Raw genomic sequence first — 17,574 nt, forward strand, 5'->3', positions numbered from 1 at the left:
TAACAAACTGCTCAGGATTTGTGATGGGAAACAGAATTAGTAGTCAGTTAACTTTTGTAATTGGGTAGAAAGGACCTTAATCTACCTAATGCATTGTTCTGATGCATTTATGAGCCTTCTGGAAGCAAAATCAAAACTGCTCATTAGTGCTTCCAGAATGCTATGCAAAGGGGAGGACAGTGGTTTGGGAAGCACTCATGATAGGGAATCATGGGACTGTACTGGCAGAGTGTTATTATTTTCCCCCAAAGGGTGGCTGCACCCCGGTATTAATGGTTAATAAACACTAAACTAGAGAATATGTTTGCGAAACATGCCTGATGTTTCCTTCCATGTGAAGAACATTCCTTAGATAACACTTTTTCCACTCCCTCACTTATCAGACCTGTGAGTTTGGAAGGAGAAAATGGGCATGGATAGCATTGCCTCTTCATTTTCCCTTCCTTCTGAAACTGAGCCGCCCAAAAGAGAGCATGCACCTTCTTCTTCCACAGGTAAAGGATGGGCCTTTCTGGTGCTGTTGGGAGACGGATTGTCTAATTCTGGTTCCAATATTAGGAAGCTTGCTTGTCCACAGATATAAGCTCCCTTCTCCAGCATTCACTTTATCAGTAATAAAGGTGAGATTTGGAGCTCACATCTGTTGTTTTTTTAAATGTTATTTCAGAACTCAAAAAGAAGGGTGTTATGTTTGGACTTTCCTCAAATCCCAATATTGTGCATTACTATTTTTAATGGTAAACATTTTATTTAAAATTATCTCATAATTATTCAAAATAATGAGTCACATTCTAAATCAGTCTCTTACATCTAAAATTAATCTCAGAACCAGTGTGTGTCCAAGTGTGTCCACACATACACCACACAGTCATTTTAAATATTTGAGTGAGAGCTAATTTATCTAAGGAAATATTTGAATAATTTATTCAAGAAAGATTGTGAAGAAAGATAAATCAGCTGTGTAGAAAAATAAATTTGTCTAAGGTCCCAGTATAGTGATTTAAGCAAAAGTCACCTACATTATAACAATTTTGTTAGAGTCTCATTCTCCAAAGATATCATTCACCAAATAATTTCCATTATAGTGAAATGCAAAAACCTGAATATGTACATACAATCACACAAATTAATATATGACAAACTTCAGTTACAGATTCCAAACCCTGTAACCAGTTTTCCAGGTCTTATTGTATCTATGATTTTGTTTCTTTCAGCTATTTGATCTAATTTTATCCTCCTATATTTTCTCATTTTACTTAAAGAATATACATTATACATACATGTATGCACACATACATTCATACATATGTAGACACAAATATACATGTATATGTAATATATATTTATCTTTTTTCTTCACAATTTTTTTAGGTACCCAAGACAGTTCTTCATATTTTTCTTCACAATTAATACTGTGATTTTATTTTTATATCAGGCATGTGTAGATCTATTTCTTTTATCATCAGAAAAAAAGTTTATGTGTAAAATCTTCAAGTGTTACTCATGTGAAAAACAGTAGCATAGGGGAAGTAGGATCCATTTAACAATGCCCAGTAAATATCTCAGCTATTCAGATCCCCAAATGAATCTGAGATCCAGGCCCCTTTAGTCTGAGGCACCCAGAAGGTAGCACACGATTTCACTGGCTCTGGCTTCTACCCACTATTGGGAGATTTCTAGACGTTTCCAAGTCCCTGGGTGTCTCATGTATTGTTGACACACAGTGCTTTGGGCTACTGCCTAATGGATGTTTATTAGTACAAAACTCTCTAGGACACAACTCTCACCGACCTGCTAATAGGGTAGCAGCGGAGAGGAGGAAAAGAGGAATGGAGGAAGGTGGACCAGATGGCAATAAGAACCACAGTTTCTCAGAAATGCCCTTCACTCATTCAGTCACACTCTTTGAATACCTTCTCTTGGAAGCACTGCCTTCTCCTTAGGTCACTCCCTTCTCAAGGACCTCCATCATTTTCTCCATGGGCCTTTTTATCATGATCACATAGCCCGACTCCTAGGCCAGGCCCAGCTGGGGTTCAAGCTAAGGCCCCACTACATTTTCCAGTTGGCTGAATTTCAAATGGTTAAACATTTGTTCACTGAAAAACACAATTTCAAAAAAGTTTTGGGTAGAAATGCAGTTCACTGTTCACTAATGCCTTAAACAATATAATCTGAACACGAATCAACCTTTCCTTAATGACTCAGGGTCAACATGTTGAACATGTCTGCTGGTGTTAATCTATAATAATGCCTGCTGAGCTGTGTAACTGTTTGCCCCCACTCATAAACTGCTGTACTCTTGCGTATCCTATGTCTCCTGTTCATGGCTGTACTGCCTCCCTGTCTATCAGATGTCATGTCTTGTAATCAACATCCTTAAGAATTAGAAACGAGAAAAGAAATTTTGATAACCTAGGTATACAATTAAAGTAAATGGGGTCTGCTGAGAACCACTGGAGTTTTCCCATAAATCCAATGTGTGACCTCGAATGAAATGGGCAGTCCTCATTTTGGGGTTTTCATTTTGGCTGCGCTGATGCCATTGTGTTTCAGCTCTTGGGTCATAGCTGAATCTCTGATCTGTGGCTACACGTCCTGATGTAGCCATGCAGTCCTAATGTCCTGGAATGACATGTATTTAATAGTGTCCTCTTTCATCCTCAAAAATATTCCAGATAAGACAATAGATTATGTGGTCACCCTACAGATGCTATTGATAGCAGCAGCATGATTAAACATTGTACTAATGTCTTCTCCAAGTGAGCTATATATCAGGATTATATTTGGGTTCACAAAAAAAAATTTAAGAAAATATGAATATGTAGAGTAGAGCTTCGTTCTAAAGATTTGTAGATTTGTCTGTCCAACAGAAAACTGAGATCGAAGGAGGAAAAGTAATATTAAGTACCTATTGTTCATTTTGCTCTATATGAGACATGTTCACATTTATAAAACTTGTTTAATCCTCAAGATGGATATAATATTTTTTATGCAAACGGAGTTTCCAAGAATTAGCTCACAAACCTCAGGGATGTCTTTTATACCCCAGATGGACTTACCAGATTCTTTCATCTCATTTCCAACCACAGTGTATGTAGGTGCCATACAGCCAACTGGAGTACCTCTTCCTGGTGACATTACAACATTGTCCTCACATTTGGTTAAGGAGCAGAGGTATGGTAGGAAATAAGAGGCTTAATTTAATTCTGAAATATTTGGAAAGCCTTGGTTTGTGGGAATACTATATCATAGCTTTAGTTAATTGTAACTAAAGCTATGTAACTGACTACTTAATTGTAACTGACTGACTACTTATGTAGTTTCAAAGTTTTGTGGCTTTGAAGAACATACATTTTCAAGCATATAATTAGTCAAAGCAATGGAAAACTATGGGGGGAAATGTGACTTTAACTGTTCTATTTGAATCTGAGAATGCAAGTCGTCATTTCAAGAGTTGGAGGTGTACAGAACAAAATAATAGGATTCTGAGGAATAAGGGATAGCACCCAGTCCATCCATAATCATTTTATAATAAAAAATGTATTGCTATTTTAGGGCTTAAGAAAGCCATTTTGGGTTTTGTATATTGTTTTATCCCTGTGTGTTTTCATTTCTCTGTTTTCTTTTTCCTATATTTCTGTAGGTTACTTGAACATTTTTGGAATTTCGTTTTGATATATCTATCATTTTTGATATTTCTTATAGTTGTTCTAGTTATTACATTACACACACATAAATTAACACAATTTATGGGTGTCAACATTTTATCAGTTCAAGTGAAGTATAGAAACCTTATTTCCCTTTAATTCCCATTACTCTCATTTATAATATAATTGTCAACTATTTACTCTATAAACATAAAAAGCCATATCAAATAATGTTATAATTTTTGCTTTTATGGTCAGTTTAGAAACTCAAGAGGAGAGTCTATTGTATTTATCCATTGTTTTACTCTTTCTGTTGTTCTTTTTTTCCCTTCCTGGTGTTCTGAGATTCCTTCTTCAATTATTTCCTTTCTGTTTCAAGGACTTCCTGTAGCCGTATTTTAAGGGTAGTTCTGCTGGTGACAAATTCTCTGAAGGGGCTTAATTTCCCCTTCATTTCTGAAGGATAATTTTGCTGAGTACAAGATTCTGGGTTGACAGTTGTTTTGTTTTGTTTTGTTTTGTTTTATCTTTTAGCTTTTATCTTTTAGTTCTTTTAGCACTTGAAAATATTAGCCACTTTCTTCTGGCCTCCATAATTTCTGATGACAAATCTAGTATCAGTCAAATCGTTTTTCTCTTATTGATGAGATGTTGTTTCTCACCAGTTATTTTCAAGATTGTCCCTTGTCTGTCGTTTTTAGAAGTTTGATTATGATGTCTTGGTGGAGATTTCTTTAGATTTATCCTACTTGGAATTCACGTCACTTCCTGAATGTATAGGTTTATGTTTCTTGCCAAATTTGGAAAATTTTCCAACCATTATTTCTTTGAATGCATTTTTTTGTTTTCACCTTCTTTCTCCTCTCCTTCCAGGACTACAGTGACATGAATGTTAGAAGTTGTTATGCTCTCATAGATCCCTGAGGCTCAGTTCATTTTTTTCAGTCTATTTTCACTCTGTAGGTCATATTAGGTAATTTCTATTGTTTTATCTTCAAGTTCACTGATTCTTTCCTCTTTCTTCTTTTTTCTTGTGCTACTGAGTCCGTTATTTGAGGGTTTTGTTTGGGTTATTGTATATTTCAGCTCTAAAAATTCCTTTTGGCTCTTTATATAGTTTTTCTCTTTTTTTCTTTCTGAGACTTTTTCTTTTCCTTTTTTCCCCAAGTGTTTTCATAAATTTCATTGGAGCAATTTTATGAGAGCTCTTTTAAAATCCTTGTAACAACATTTGTGTCATCTTAGTATTAGCATCTGTTTATTGCCCTTTCTCATTCAAGTTGTTATTTTCCTGGTTTTTGTAATTAAGAGTGGTGGGGTTTTTTTTAATTGTACCTGGACATTTAGGGCACTATGTTATAAGACTGGATCTTATTTAAATCTGTTTTGGCAGGCCACCTCTGATATCGCAGCAGCAGGGGAAGAGGAATGCTGCCCTGATACTGCCAGGTGGGGTTAGAGGTCTAGGTTCCCAATTCAGCCTCTTTTGACACCCCAAGAGGGACACCCCATTATAGCTGAGTGAGGGTAGAAGTCTAGGCTCCCTATTTGGCCTTCGTTGACAGGAGTGGGGCTGGAGCTATAATTTTCCCCATAGTGTTGGCTAGAGTTGGGTGGTTATTGTCAAAAATTTTGTCTTGCTAGAATGACTCTTTCTTGACCCTTTGGCTAGAGAACAGGCTTTTCTTGGGTTTTTCTTGTCTGTGCCTGTTTGTATTTCTGGGTTCCAGGCTTCTCCATCACTCAGTCCAGAATATATAAGGCAAAAGAAAATGCAGTATTTGTTGCTATGTTGTTTCTAAGGTTCCAAGGTCCCTAGCTGGTCTGTCTTCTTCTCTGACCTTTCACAGTGTTCTTATGTGTGTTTTATATACAGGGATTTGGCTATTTCTAGAGGAAGGAATAGCAAGAAATACGTCTACTCTGTCTTCCAGTCATAATCTTTTAACCCTATTGATGTACCTTCAGGGTTCATATATTTCAAAATAACTGAGTTCTATAACCAAAGTGGATATGTGGATTCCACTATCAGCTGGTTCCATAATGATTCACATAAATTTAAGTTGTCATTTGTGATTGGGGATATTAATTTAGTCCAAATTTACATTGACTAACTTACCTTGGTCTAATTTGCTTTTTCAAATGGAATTCTGCCACGTTACTTTTGGCCAAATTTCTTTCTTTTCCCAAATCATATACAACTCTTCAGGCTAAATCCCTAGTCCCTAACCTTCTGAGTGAATATTAACTTTTATCCTAATTGGTGAAATAATTTTAGAAAAGTATGCTATGGGTTCAGGAGTGGAACTGCTTCATCTCATCTCAAATCTCATTTCAAATAGAGGCTGCATTTGTAGACTTTACCTGTGAGGTGTGGTCAATGAGTAAATTTCAGGGTGTTGCAAGTTCCTTTTCCAGGGATTATAAATCTTGCTATTAGTGTTGTGGGTCCTGAAGTGAGGTAGACCCAGATTTTGGGTACTGACCATCCTGAGGGTGTGAAAACATGGGGAGACCATGATAGGAGGCCATAATTTCTGGTCTTGGTAGAGCTCCTTCGCCTAGGGATCTGCTGCATGGTTGACTGTAAGGGGTTGACCCTTCCATAGTAGGGCTGGGTTGTAGGAGTGCTGAGAGGGCACACTGGCATGTCTTCTCTGATGGACTAGAACTGGCAGGACAGTCGGCATAAGTCCTGGGGTGCTTACTTGGGGGGACTTCTGTCTGGTCCGCCACCATTCCACCAAAAAAGCAAACTGAGTCCGACAGTCTGTTGTCATTTCAGTGTGGGTGGTCCAGCAGATCTCTTCGCTGTTCCAGGCAGCCTCCTGACAGGGCCTTGCAATAAGATTTCCAGGAAGGCAGGAATACAGGGAGCCTTTGTTCTCTTTGACCTGAGGAGGAGGAAAAACTGAAGGATTGGTTTGGACATTAAGCCCTGTTTATTTTTTATCTTTCCTTTCTATCAAAGGTAGAAAAAGGGGAAAAGAGGTCATTACTGGTTCTGGAAAGTAGCAGTGTCCTCCACAGCAGTTGCAAAAGAAAAAGTCAATAGAAGAAGGTCAATTGGGGCAAAGATGGGATATGGTGGCCTTATGAGACCTTGGTCCCTTGGCTGAGATGCTGGCAGGCATCCACCAGCAGTAATGCAGGGATCTTTGAGGGCCATGTGAGGACAGATGCCCTTTGGGGTATTGGCAGGGATGTCACTAAAGGGGAGGCAGCAAATGGGAAACTAATGTGGTAGCCAAGATGGCTAGTTTCAGGGTGAGATAATCCCTGTAGTCTCCTCGAATAATTTGGGGTAAATTTTAAGGCACTGGGCTTCTGTAGAGCAGGTGTGGACAGATCCAGAGAAATACTGCCTTGCCATCACCACTATGCCTCTATCCTTTAAAATTGAAATAATTTTATTTTTTTCTCTTATTATAATAGTACATACTTGTAAAAATTTTAGAAAAATCCCCAAAAGTTTGAAGATGAATATAAAAGTCATTTGAACTTCCACTATATAAAGATAGTCATTGTTAACATTCAAATAATAGCTTCCTAGATCTTTAAATATCCAGGGAGCTAGGGGATATTTTATACATATACATACACACATATACATACATACATTGTTATATATAAAACACATATCCATGTACATGTACATACACATGTATAATATATATATACACACCCGTCTCTAATGATAAAAAGAAAATTGTGTTCTATTACCTTTCTCTTGAGGCCAGATGTTGGATGGCACCAAAGCTTCCCAGAATTGGGCAAGAGAAAGGCTGAAGAACTATTGAGATGGAAATCTTGTGATCACTTAGATAAAGTCAGCAAACACTCACAAAAGTCTTACTGGGAATGGATTTATTGTGAAAGCACTAAGTTTTACATCTGAGTTTTATGAGGTGAAACCAGACCAGCACACAACAGCCTTGAAGTGCAGAGGCAGATGGACGCATGAAGGAAGAAGCAAACCTTAGGGGACGGTGTTGAACCCTCAAAGCCTCGGAGTTGGTGTTAATGTAACCCAAGTCTTACCAGATGCAAAGCCATTTCAACCCAATATTAATATATATTAATACATATTTATATGTATATATATATATATATAGCTATATAATTTAAAAAGAAGTGATTATATAGATTGTTACATTGTGTGGTATGCTTTTTTTTTAATTAATTTTATTGGGGTGACAATTGTTAGTAAATTTACATAGATTTCAGGTGTACAATTCTGTATTACATCGTCTATAAATCCCATTGTGTGTTCACCACCATAGACACAGACAATAATTTAGTGGTATGCTTTTTTAAAAAAAGAAATTGTGATACAAGTCGTTGTGGAGTGTGGTTTTTTTTCACTTAACAGTGAATCCTAAATAACTTTCTGTGTCAACAAAAACGTATCCAGATCCTGATTTTTTTAATAACAGCATGATATCCTACTATAGGATTGGAGCATAATACATTTAAATCTTCCACGATTGAACACATAGAGTATTTCAGTTTTTCACTATTAAAAAGAATGCCACAGTAAACGGTTTGCAAATATATTGATTTATAATTTTCTAGGATAAATTTCTAGAAGGAGGATGGCTGGGTCATAGAGCACGTCCATTTTGAAGGTTTTGTGGTACAAATTAACAAATGTCCTTCACAAAAAAGATAGCCAGTATTCTCCCACTGATCCTGTGGGACAGCTAGCTCATTTTCCTGTATGCTTGTTGTCACTGAATACGATGATTCTCCTACATTTGTTGCAGTCTGTTAGCTGAGAAATTGTAGGTTTTTAAAATAAATTATTTTACTTATGTGATTATAGCAAGGATGTATTTCCTCCTTTTTGAATTGAACAACTGTAGAAATATAAATTTTTTATCACATGTGTTTTAAATATGTTCTTCCAGTTTTTTACTTGAATTTTGACATTGTTCTTTTGCAATTTTTGGCAATATAAAGTTTTTCTGTTTTTCCTTTCTGAACATACTGACATGTAATCTTGTGCTTCATGCTTCTGCCTTTAGTGTCACACTACAATGACCTTTATTTACCCTAAGGGTATAAAATTACGTATTCCACATTTTTCTAGTACCGTTATAGTTTAATATTTTACTTAAAATTTTAAACATACGTGATACATTTCTTTTGTAGAAGGTTGAGTCAATGATTTAACCTTATTTTTTTTTGCAAATAGCTAACCAGTTGTCCCAATGTCATCATTCCCTCTGATTTGAAATGTCTAATTCAGACAATCTATTTTGTCCCTAGACTTGTGGCGACTGAGAAATGTAAGAAACACTGGAACCTACCTGTCCATGGCCAATGTTACCTTTGTCGTATTAAAGTTTTGCATTTCAGGAGCTGCACTACACACTAATCCAACTATCATACTTACTTGCTATTTTTATTATACCTTAGGAGCCTTGAATAATTCTGAGCATGCTACCCATATCGTCTGTTCATTAAGCAGCCAGGTCATGCATATTTTTTTAAATTTTATTGGGGAAGGAGAACAGGACTTTATTGGGGAACAGTGTGTACTTCCAGGCCTTTTTTTCAAAGTCAAGTTGTCCTTTCAATCTTAGTTGTGGAGGGTGCCGTTCAGCTTCAAGTTGTTGTCCTTCCAGTCTTAGTTGTGGAGGGCACAGCTCAGCTCCAGGTCCAGTTGCCATTGCTAGTTGCAGGGGGCGCAGCCCACCATCCCTTGCGGGAGTCCAGCCGGCAACCTTGTGGTTGAGAGGAAGTGTTCCAACCAACTGAGCCATTCGGGAGCTCAGCAGCAGCTCAGCTCAAGGTGCCGTGTTCAATCTTAGTTGCAGGGGGCGCTGCCCACCATCCCTTGCGGGAGTCGAGGAATTGAACTGGCAACCTTGTGGTTGAGAGCCCACTGGCCCATGTGGGAATCGAACTGGCAGCCTTTGGAGTTAGGAGCACGGAGCTCCAAACACCTGAGCCACCGGGCTGTCCCCTATTTTTTGAATTCTGAAGACCAGTTTTGTGATAAACCATTTGAAAATGAAAATTACAAGAGAAACTTACATTGCTTATCTACACTGGGCTTGGGGGAAAAAAAATAATTCACTTTCTGTTTCTTCCAAGCCATACAGGTTTTTTTCCTTTTGTACCAACTTATAAAAGACAATAACAGGCATCACCTTTTAATAATACTGTTTCTGTTCCTGCCGGCCAGCAATTAAGAGTTTCTCCTAAGCACCTTGGATCAGATTTCAGGCTGGAACTATCCTGTAATCTCCATTAACCTGGGCCTCTGGATCTCACATGTGAGGAAGAGTCGTCTTTGCTTGGATTTCAAGACTCTTGTTTTTAGTAATGTCAACCATTACTAAGAATAATGTTGTCTTATTCTTAGTAATTACATTACTAAGGACCTTAGTAATGTCAACCACAAGGCTCCAGGGAAAAGGAGAACCTTCTGTCTGAACATTGTTGACTAACTTGTTTTATTCTGCCACACACTAAAATTATGTACCCAGAATCTAGGTACTGAACAAATCTTTTCAGAAAATGTGAACTCACGATTATACCCTGCTTTATATTACAGTTATTTGTGTATTTAGCTCCCCCACTAAATTATATACTCCTGCAGGGCAGAACCTTTGTCTTATACATATTTGTCTTCTCCTAGGGCACCTAGTGCAGAGCTGGGGACACAGAAAGGCAGTATTCTTAACCAGGCTTTAGCCTTTGGTAGAATGGGCGTAGAAACCTGACTCCATCACCAATTAACTATATGACTGTAGGCAAGTTGCTTAACCTCTTAGAGCCTTAGTTACTTATCTGCAAAATGGGGATTATATTCTCTCTTCCCTCTCCCTTTCCTTCCTGCCTTTAACAATCATTTACTGAGCACCTACTCAGTGCCAGACACTAGGGGATACAAGATAAAATAATGAATAACAGAAGAATGGTCTTTGTTCTCCTGGAACTGTTTTAAGATTAAGAAGGATGACAAGAATGAGTATGGTGATGAAATAGAATGTGAGCTAGATAGGGAGATGAGAGATGGATAGGATTGGATAGACATTGTTAAATAAATGAATGCCCACAGCCAGAGGCAAAGAGAATGTGATAATTTTTTTAAAATTATGATTGATTACTAGTGAAAAAAGGAGAAAAACAAAGAAAGGAGATAAGAAAGTAATGAAAAGGAAATAGGAGACGTGGAGGCAAATGAAGATTAAAAGAGAAAGAAGAAAAGGGGGTGGTAAAGAATAGGCAGGAGTTTAAACTAGTGAGACAGGTTAGTTAGCATGTTGTTAGTAGGTAGGCAGGGAGGTCCCTGGTAGAATCAACAAAAGGCAGCCATATCCTGAAACTCCAGGTTCTGGAATGGCTCCTTCACTCCAGGATAAAGATATAAGAATGTGCCTTGAGGTTAATAAATTATCTCATAAATCCCTTTTGGCCAGACAAACAAACAGAACAGATCTGATAGATAGGAATGCTATTTCGTTAATCCCTTCAGGATGTGCAAAGAGGACAAACCTGATAGCCGAATTCCATCAGAAGGCACCAGCTCCCCTTCTCCAAACAGGCAAGGGAAGGTATAAAAGTAAGAGCTTTTGCCTCAGTCTGGGAGCATCCCATTTGAGAACCCCTCCCGCTCGGGAGCTGTAACCCTTTACTTTTAATAAACTATCCTCTTTTACAAGTCCTTGCCTCTCCATGGTCAGTGTTTGCATTCTTCGATTTCATGAGACATGATCCCAGCACTCACAGAAAAATATTCCTATATCACTAGTAGGTTAGCTGAGGCATTCGAGTATCTAGAAGTCATCAGAACATAAAAGTGTCACTAAATTGTAGCTGGAAATATGGCCAGCAAATCTCACAGTTCTCTCACCTCACTCAGGACTGGATCCTAAGTGGCTCCTGTCCTTCTGGCTTAAATTTAGTGATGGAATCTGAAGGAATGGGAGAAACTAAGGATGATTCAGGCTGAGAGCTTGTGTGACATTTATAGAAATAGAAAAGTCGGGCCTAGAAACTAGTTAGGTCTTGAGCTTTGTTTCAAACTTAAGTTTGAGGTGTGAGCAGCTTGTCCAGGTGGAAATAACTAATGACTAGTTGGAGGTTAGAAGATAAATTGAGAAAAAGGTCCCTTTGGACATACACATTTCAACAATACACATTGAATCCACAAAATAATTCCTAGGAAAAGGGACAGAGAAAACGATAAGCCAAAGAGTAAATACTGAATTTGACAATCATCACCTGGGTGGTAATTAGTTTCCTTCTGGTGGCAAGAGAAGAGCTTCAATCAAAGGAAACTGGAGTTTCCTGTGGAAGAAGATCCAAAAGAGTGTGGTGTCAGCAAGTCCAAAAAAAGAAAATTTCAAGGAAAGGGTGGTAGGTGACCACTGGAGAAAAATGATACTGTGGACAGATGAAAGAAGATGAGGACAAAAGCAAGAGCCATTGGATTTGAGGATGAGAAGATCAGCGGTGATGTTTCGAAACCATTTCAGTTTCACTGAGGTGGAAGAAATGAACATCAGCTGGTGATGAGTGGCTCAGGAGTAGAGGTACTGACTGAGAGTCTTCTAGCATGGCCGGCATCTGGGTGCTCATTGAAGAGGCAGATTCTCGAGCCCCTACTGAATCAATCTGCATTCGAACACTGGCCTGCAGCTGATTCACATGCACAATCATGTTTGAGAGGCTGCAGAGTACTTGTTCAGAGGGATTGGTATGGAAACAAAGGTGACAGTAGTACCTTAAGGTGAGAGCACTGTGTAACGAGGGTTTGGGGGATACATGCACAGGTTTTTAGTCAGAAAGAAAGGGACTGGAGGAGGGGAAGATGTTCAAAAGGAGAAGAGAGGGTGGAAGAAAAAAAGAAGTGGATGCAAGCAGGAGTTGGAAGAGCGTAGCTTCTGCCTGTGCAGGAAGGAAGGAAGATGTGAGGAGTGGAGACGGAGGACGGCCACAGAAAGTGGTTGTTTTCTTATGTAATACACAACCTTGAGGGCAGGGGCTGGCCTGGATCATCTAATTTTGGATCATCCGAAGACATGGCTGCATCTTCGAAGTGACTCACGGAAGGAAAACAGGTGAGCAGGGTGAACCACAGCAAGAGCAGAATTATCCAGTGCCGTGGCTGTGATTTCTGGGGCGCTAGAAAGACACTCTTACGCAATGTTATTTCCTCAATCTTTAAAAAAAAAAATTTCTTGTTAAATGGCTTTATTGTATCTTAAGTACTATTTTTAAATAACATCTCTTGCACATGTAATATCCTAAAAGTGGAAGGACCCTACTAAAGTTAAGTTTTCCTGCAATTGATACGAATTTAGTATCCAAGCTATGTGTGTGGGTTAGGTGATTATTTGCTAACTTGTTTTATAGGCAAAACAAAAAGAATGAAAAGGGACACAGGCTAAAGAAGAACGTAAGATTTTTTAATGAAGAAATTAAAATAGGGTTTTTTTTTCTTTTTCCCTTTGCTAGGTCCAGGTCTGCTACATAGTGACAGCATATGCTTATTCAGGATACCACAAGAAAACATTTGCAAAGCAACTCTACTGAAGCAATGAATGGAGCAAGAAGGTATGAGAGTTAATAGAACAACCTGTAGGCCAGATGCTGTTGTTTAATGATTTCCAAAAGAAAACCACAGAAACCTTTCATGGTAAAAATGATTGGCATCCTTTGAAAAATTTTCTCGAGAAGAGAAGCAAATTCTTTGTCATAAGAATTTGTAAGGCCTTTCTTGCCTGGACCTTCCTTCCCTCGTGCCCTTAAAATCACAAGCAATCTTTTGGATCAGAGCTTTTTAGAAAAAGATTTTAAAAGTGCTTCCTGTACCTTCCATTGCCCCATATTTTGATACAGGGAAGCAGGCGTAAGTGTGGGAAAGAGTACGATTATGGGAACTATGTGGTGAGCAGTAGGGAAGATGTTGGCACTGAGTCCAGAGTTGTTCCAAGATTTGTGCCTGAGAAACCACAAGCCCAAAGAACACACCAGGTGGCTGAGTGTGAGACATAGGTTAATTGAGACTTACAGACCTGGTAGAGCTTCCGGTGGCAGGCCGGAGAGGTAATGACCTGCTCCCACGCAGAGAAGAATTGAAGTTATAGAGGTACAGCAAAACAAAGAGCATTCTGGGAGGAATCATCTGGCAGGCCCTGCAGGTCTGCTCTCATGCACAAGAAGCTGGGGGACCTTGACTGCCTGTGGGCCAGGTCCCTACAGAGGAAAACCTGTTAGAGGTAAAGGAAAAGTACAGAAAAGAGAGATTTCGCACACCAAAGAGAAATTTCTCCTGTTTCACACATTTTCTTAGGTTCACCCTAAAATGTTTTCTTTCAATTTATGTCAGTTTAGTATTCACGTTATATGAATAGCACAGTAGTTATTTACAAACTTGTTTTAAAAATAGTTCTAATCGTTTTTATCCATGGTTTTCATTTTTACTAACACGAAAGTTAAATTTTCTAATACCCCACTTGGAGTTAAGATTGAAAACATTCTCCCACCTCCCCTTCTTTTTCTTTCTTTATTTTTCAAGTGATTGTGAAATACAGCAGTGATGTAATGTACTCTGTGCACTAGGCAGGGTTTGAGGCTTTTTAATCCAGTGCAAATATAGTGAGTTGATTGAAATACATCCAGAATCTTCCACTGTTTGTCAAACACTTAATGCCATATCTGCTTTAAAGTCACAGCTCTCCCAGCTGTTTTCATTTTGCAACAAAACTGGTTTCATGCAGTTTCACCATTGAGTTTTTCACAAAGTTGAAGTTAAGAAATCTGAACTCATTCTCACCTTCTTTGCTTCGGTTTAGAAATGTCTTATAATTTAGGCAGATAGTTGCAGAAATAAAATGCCACTAAAGCATGGAAAGTATAAGTGATGTTGCTATGGCAATGCATCTTTCCTCTCCTGGCTGCGTTGGGAATCACGCTTTGTCACTCAAAAGTCCCTGTGATGTGATCTGCCACCACAGATCTCTTCCTCAGGGTACTTTCAATGAACATAAGTATGGGTATCTTACCCAAGTGGAAAATTCCTGTCCTTGATATGTGCCAGCAGATAGGTGGGGTTTCAAAGGCCTGCGACTGCTTGTTGTGTTGAAATTCTGCTGAGACAGAAAATCATGCCTTGTACACCCCAGAATTTATTTTTTCTTTTGCTCCAAGAAAAGACTAAAGACTAGTTGAAATGTTATAGGTTGTTAAATTTAAAGCATGTGTAGAGTAGGATAGCAGGGTTTTAACAAAGTTCTGGTAATGTCAGTCCCTGAGCAAGAGAACAGCCCAATGGTATCTATGTCCCCAAGCTTCAAGCAGCTAAGTAAACACCATTCCTCTCTGGAATCCAGAGTCCAGGGTTTCCTTGTCTCACTGTGATGTCATTGTGGTCTGCGAGCAGACCATCTCATTGCAATAATGACCAAGCCTCGGAATCACTGCATGGAGGGTGGGTCGCAGCATTTGAGGTCTTTCTTAAGGCTTCTAGCCAGAGTTTGCAAGATCAAGTGCTTACAGGGGACAGACAGGAGATGAAATTGCGCAAGACAGGCGGGTGGGGACTTGGAGAACCAGAGAACTCTTGCCCAAGACAAAGGCGCTGGCTTGGTTTCAAGTGGCAGCCCCTCTCAGCAGCATGTGGTTGTTGTTATATAGGAGTGTGGCTCCATGCTACCAGAGCTTTGCCTTTGTCAAATGAAGCCAGTATATATGTGAAATCTATTCATTATAATCTATTGGCAGCAAATTTATAAAATATTTTGAACACTTTATCAAATGGTCATAAACATTTCACCTCCTTCAATTCTTTGCTCAAATGTCATCTTCTCAGTAAAGATTTCTCTGACCACGTTATTTTAAATGACACCCCCTACCCTACCCTACCTGGCACTTTCTGATTCCCTTTCTCTGCTTTCTCTTTCTCATAGCACTTGTTGCTGCTCAGTACAGAGGACAGAAACTTTTATCCAGTTGCTCCTCTTCTGGATGTCCAGGACCAAAAACAGTGATTGGCCCACACAGGTACTCGAGAGTATTATCGAATAAATGCTGGTCTCATACACATAGACAGGACGACAGTAAGCTGAGTGAGGCACCTGGGGTACAAAATTTAAGTAGGCACCGAGCTTGCATGATCATGGAAGTTGAGTGCCTCCCTAAATTTTGCAGTGCTGGTGCAACTGCAGTGGTGGTTTCTGATATCATTCTGAGGGTGGGGTGAGAGAGAGGGGAAGAGATTAGTGTTTAAAAATGAACATGCTACTGTTATTTAAACATTTATAACTCCAACAAATTTCTAATATGTCCATCAACAGTACAGATGATATTGACGAAGAATGATGCCGTGATCTTGAGTTAGAACGCAAATCTTTGGGGATTGGGAATTTGAGTTTATGCTCTCTTCTGCATTTTTACACAGAAAAGCGTAAAATGTGATGAAATGACATGAAAATTTTCCATCAGGAAGGAGAGATACATTTGATTTCAAGTCTAGACACGGGGTGACCAGAGTTGAGAGTGCCTATTTATTGAAAACTGCTGAAACGTGGGGGGGGGGGGGTGAAATGAAAAAAGAATTAATGTCTGTGGAAGAGATATTATAACCCATTTTCAAATTTCAGTCAAAACAATACTTTGAATACAAAGTAATAAATATAAGAGAATTTTCATGTACTGTAAGAAGGGTCAGCCAACATTTTTCATATATAGTTTTACTGCCTTGAAAGGAATGTCATGTACTCATACATACCAAAGAACCGCGAGCCATAATATGTAGAATTAATGTAATGGCAAATATTATAGCTTGTTAAATAGGAAATTTGCTCTGAGACTCTGAGTAACCATAGCTATCAGGTACCAAAGAAGGTAATGAGGCAGAATGAAATGCAAATTATTAAAGGAACTGTTGGAGAACTGGTTTCTCAAGCAGAGTTGCAGTGGGAGGGACCTATCAAGGGAACTTCTAAAGAATCCACAGTAGTCCTTGTGGGAAAATCAGCTTTAAGAATCTGTCATGCCAGATAGCATGAAGTTCTTTAGAATTATACTAGTCAAGAAAGAAATTTCTGTGCTCCTTTTCCCACTTCTCTCCAAGCCGGCGGTCAAGGAGCCTTGCTTAGCAGTTTGAAAAAGAGAGAAAAGGCACCACCACTCTTCCTTGAAACCTACCCTGACTAGGAGAGGAAAAAGATTTAACATTAAATCAAAGAAAGAGTTCTACATATTATATGGGACTGGGCATTCTCATTATTGAATGGAGACTGTTTTGTGACATAAAGTCACCTAAGAGTGAATAAAAAAGGCATGGAACATGCTGGACTTCATTCAAGGGAAGGGGAAACAAAACCAATTAAAAATTTTGTTTAATTTATTTTTCAGTTATAGGTGACATACAATGCTGTATTAGTTTCAGGTGTACAACAGTTATTAGACATTTACATATCTTATGAATTGATCACCCTGGGTACAAATGTAGTATCCATCTGACACCACATAGTAATTACAGCATTATTGACTATATTCCCTATGCTGTACTTTTTATCTCCAAGACTATATTTATAACTGGCAATTTGTCCTTCTTAATCCGTTCCCCTTTTTCACCCATCTCCCAGCCCTTCTGGCCCTTCTCCCTTCTGGCCCTTCTCCCTTCTGGCAACTATCTCTGTATCCGTGAGTTTGGAAACTAAATAAATTTTAAAGATACAATGGGAGACAAAGCTCAAGTGTCCTTTTGATCACATCTCATGAATGTGGTTATTCAATGTGCTGGTTATTCAGAGCTAAAGCTGACCCTGCAGTCGTCCTATGACCAGTCTCTGCAATTGTTAAATTATCTAGAAAACTTGCTTTTATGAAGACTAGCTAATAAGAGTGAAAACAAAAAATGACTGGGTACAATGTTAGGTGCATTTGTATGGCTGTCCAG

At 38.7% G+C, this 17,574-nt stretch overlaps 1 protein-coding gene across 3 annotated transcripts in view; it reads left to right on the plus strand.

Annotated features, from left to right (window-relative positions):
* The first annotated feature begins 389 nt into the window (after positions 1 to 389).
* Positions 390 to 17,574, plus strand: part of TMED7 (transmembrane p24 trafficking protein 7) — a 106,642-nt gene continuing 89,457 nt past the window's right edge. The window contains exons 1-4 of one of the 3 annotated variants that reach the window (XM_081054400.1): positions 390 to 494; positions 3,093 to 3,177; positions 13,125 to 13,223; positions 15,578 to 15,671. In XM_081054400.1, coding sequence (XP_080910526.1) covers positions 13,153 to 13,223; positions 15,578 to 15,671 — 165 coding nt within the window. In that variant the 5' untranslated portion in view covers positions 390 to 494; positions 3,093 to 3,177; positions 13,125 to 13,152. Of the gene's footprint in view, positions 495 to 3,092; positions 3,178 to 9,160; positions 12,728 to 13,124; positions 13,224 to 15,577; positions 15,672 to 17,574 lie in introns of those variants that run through there. The other 2 variants (XM_081054399.1, XM_081054398.1) reach the window with 2 other exon arrangements.

Source organism: Rhinolophus hipposideros, assembly GCF_964194185.1.
Source record: "Rhinolophus hipposideros genome assembly, chromosome: 7".
NCBI lineage: Eukaryota > Metazoa > Chordata > Mammalia > Chiroptera > Rhinolophidae > Rhinolophus > Rhinolophus hipposideros.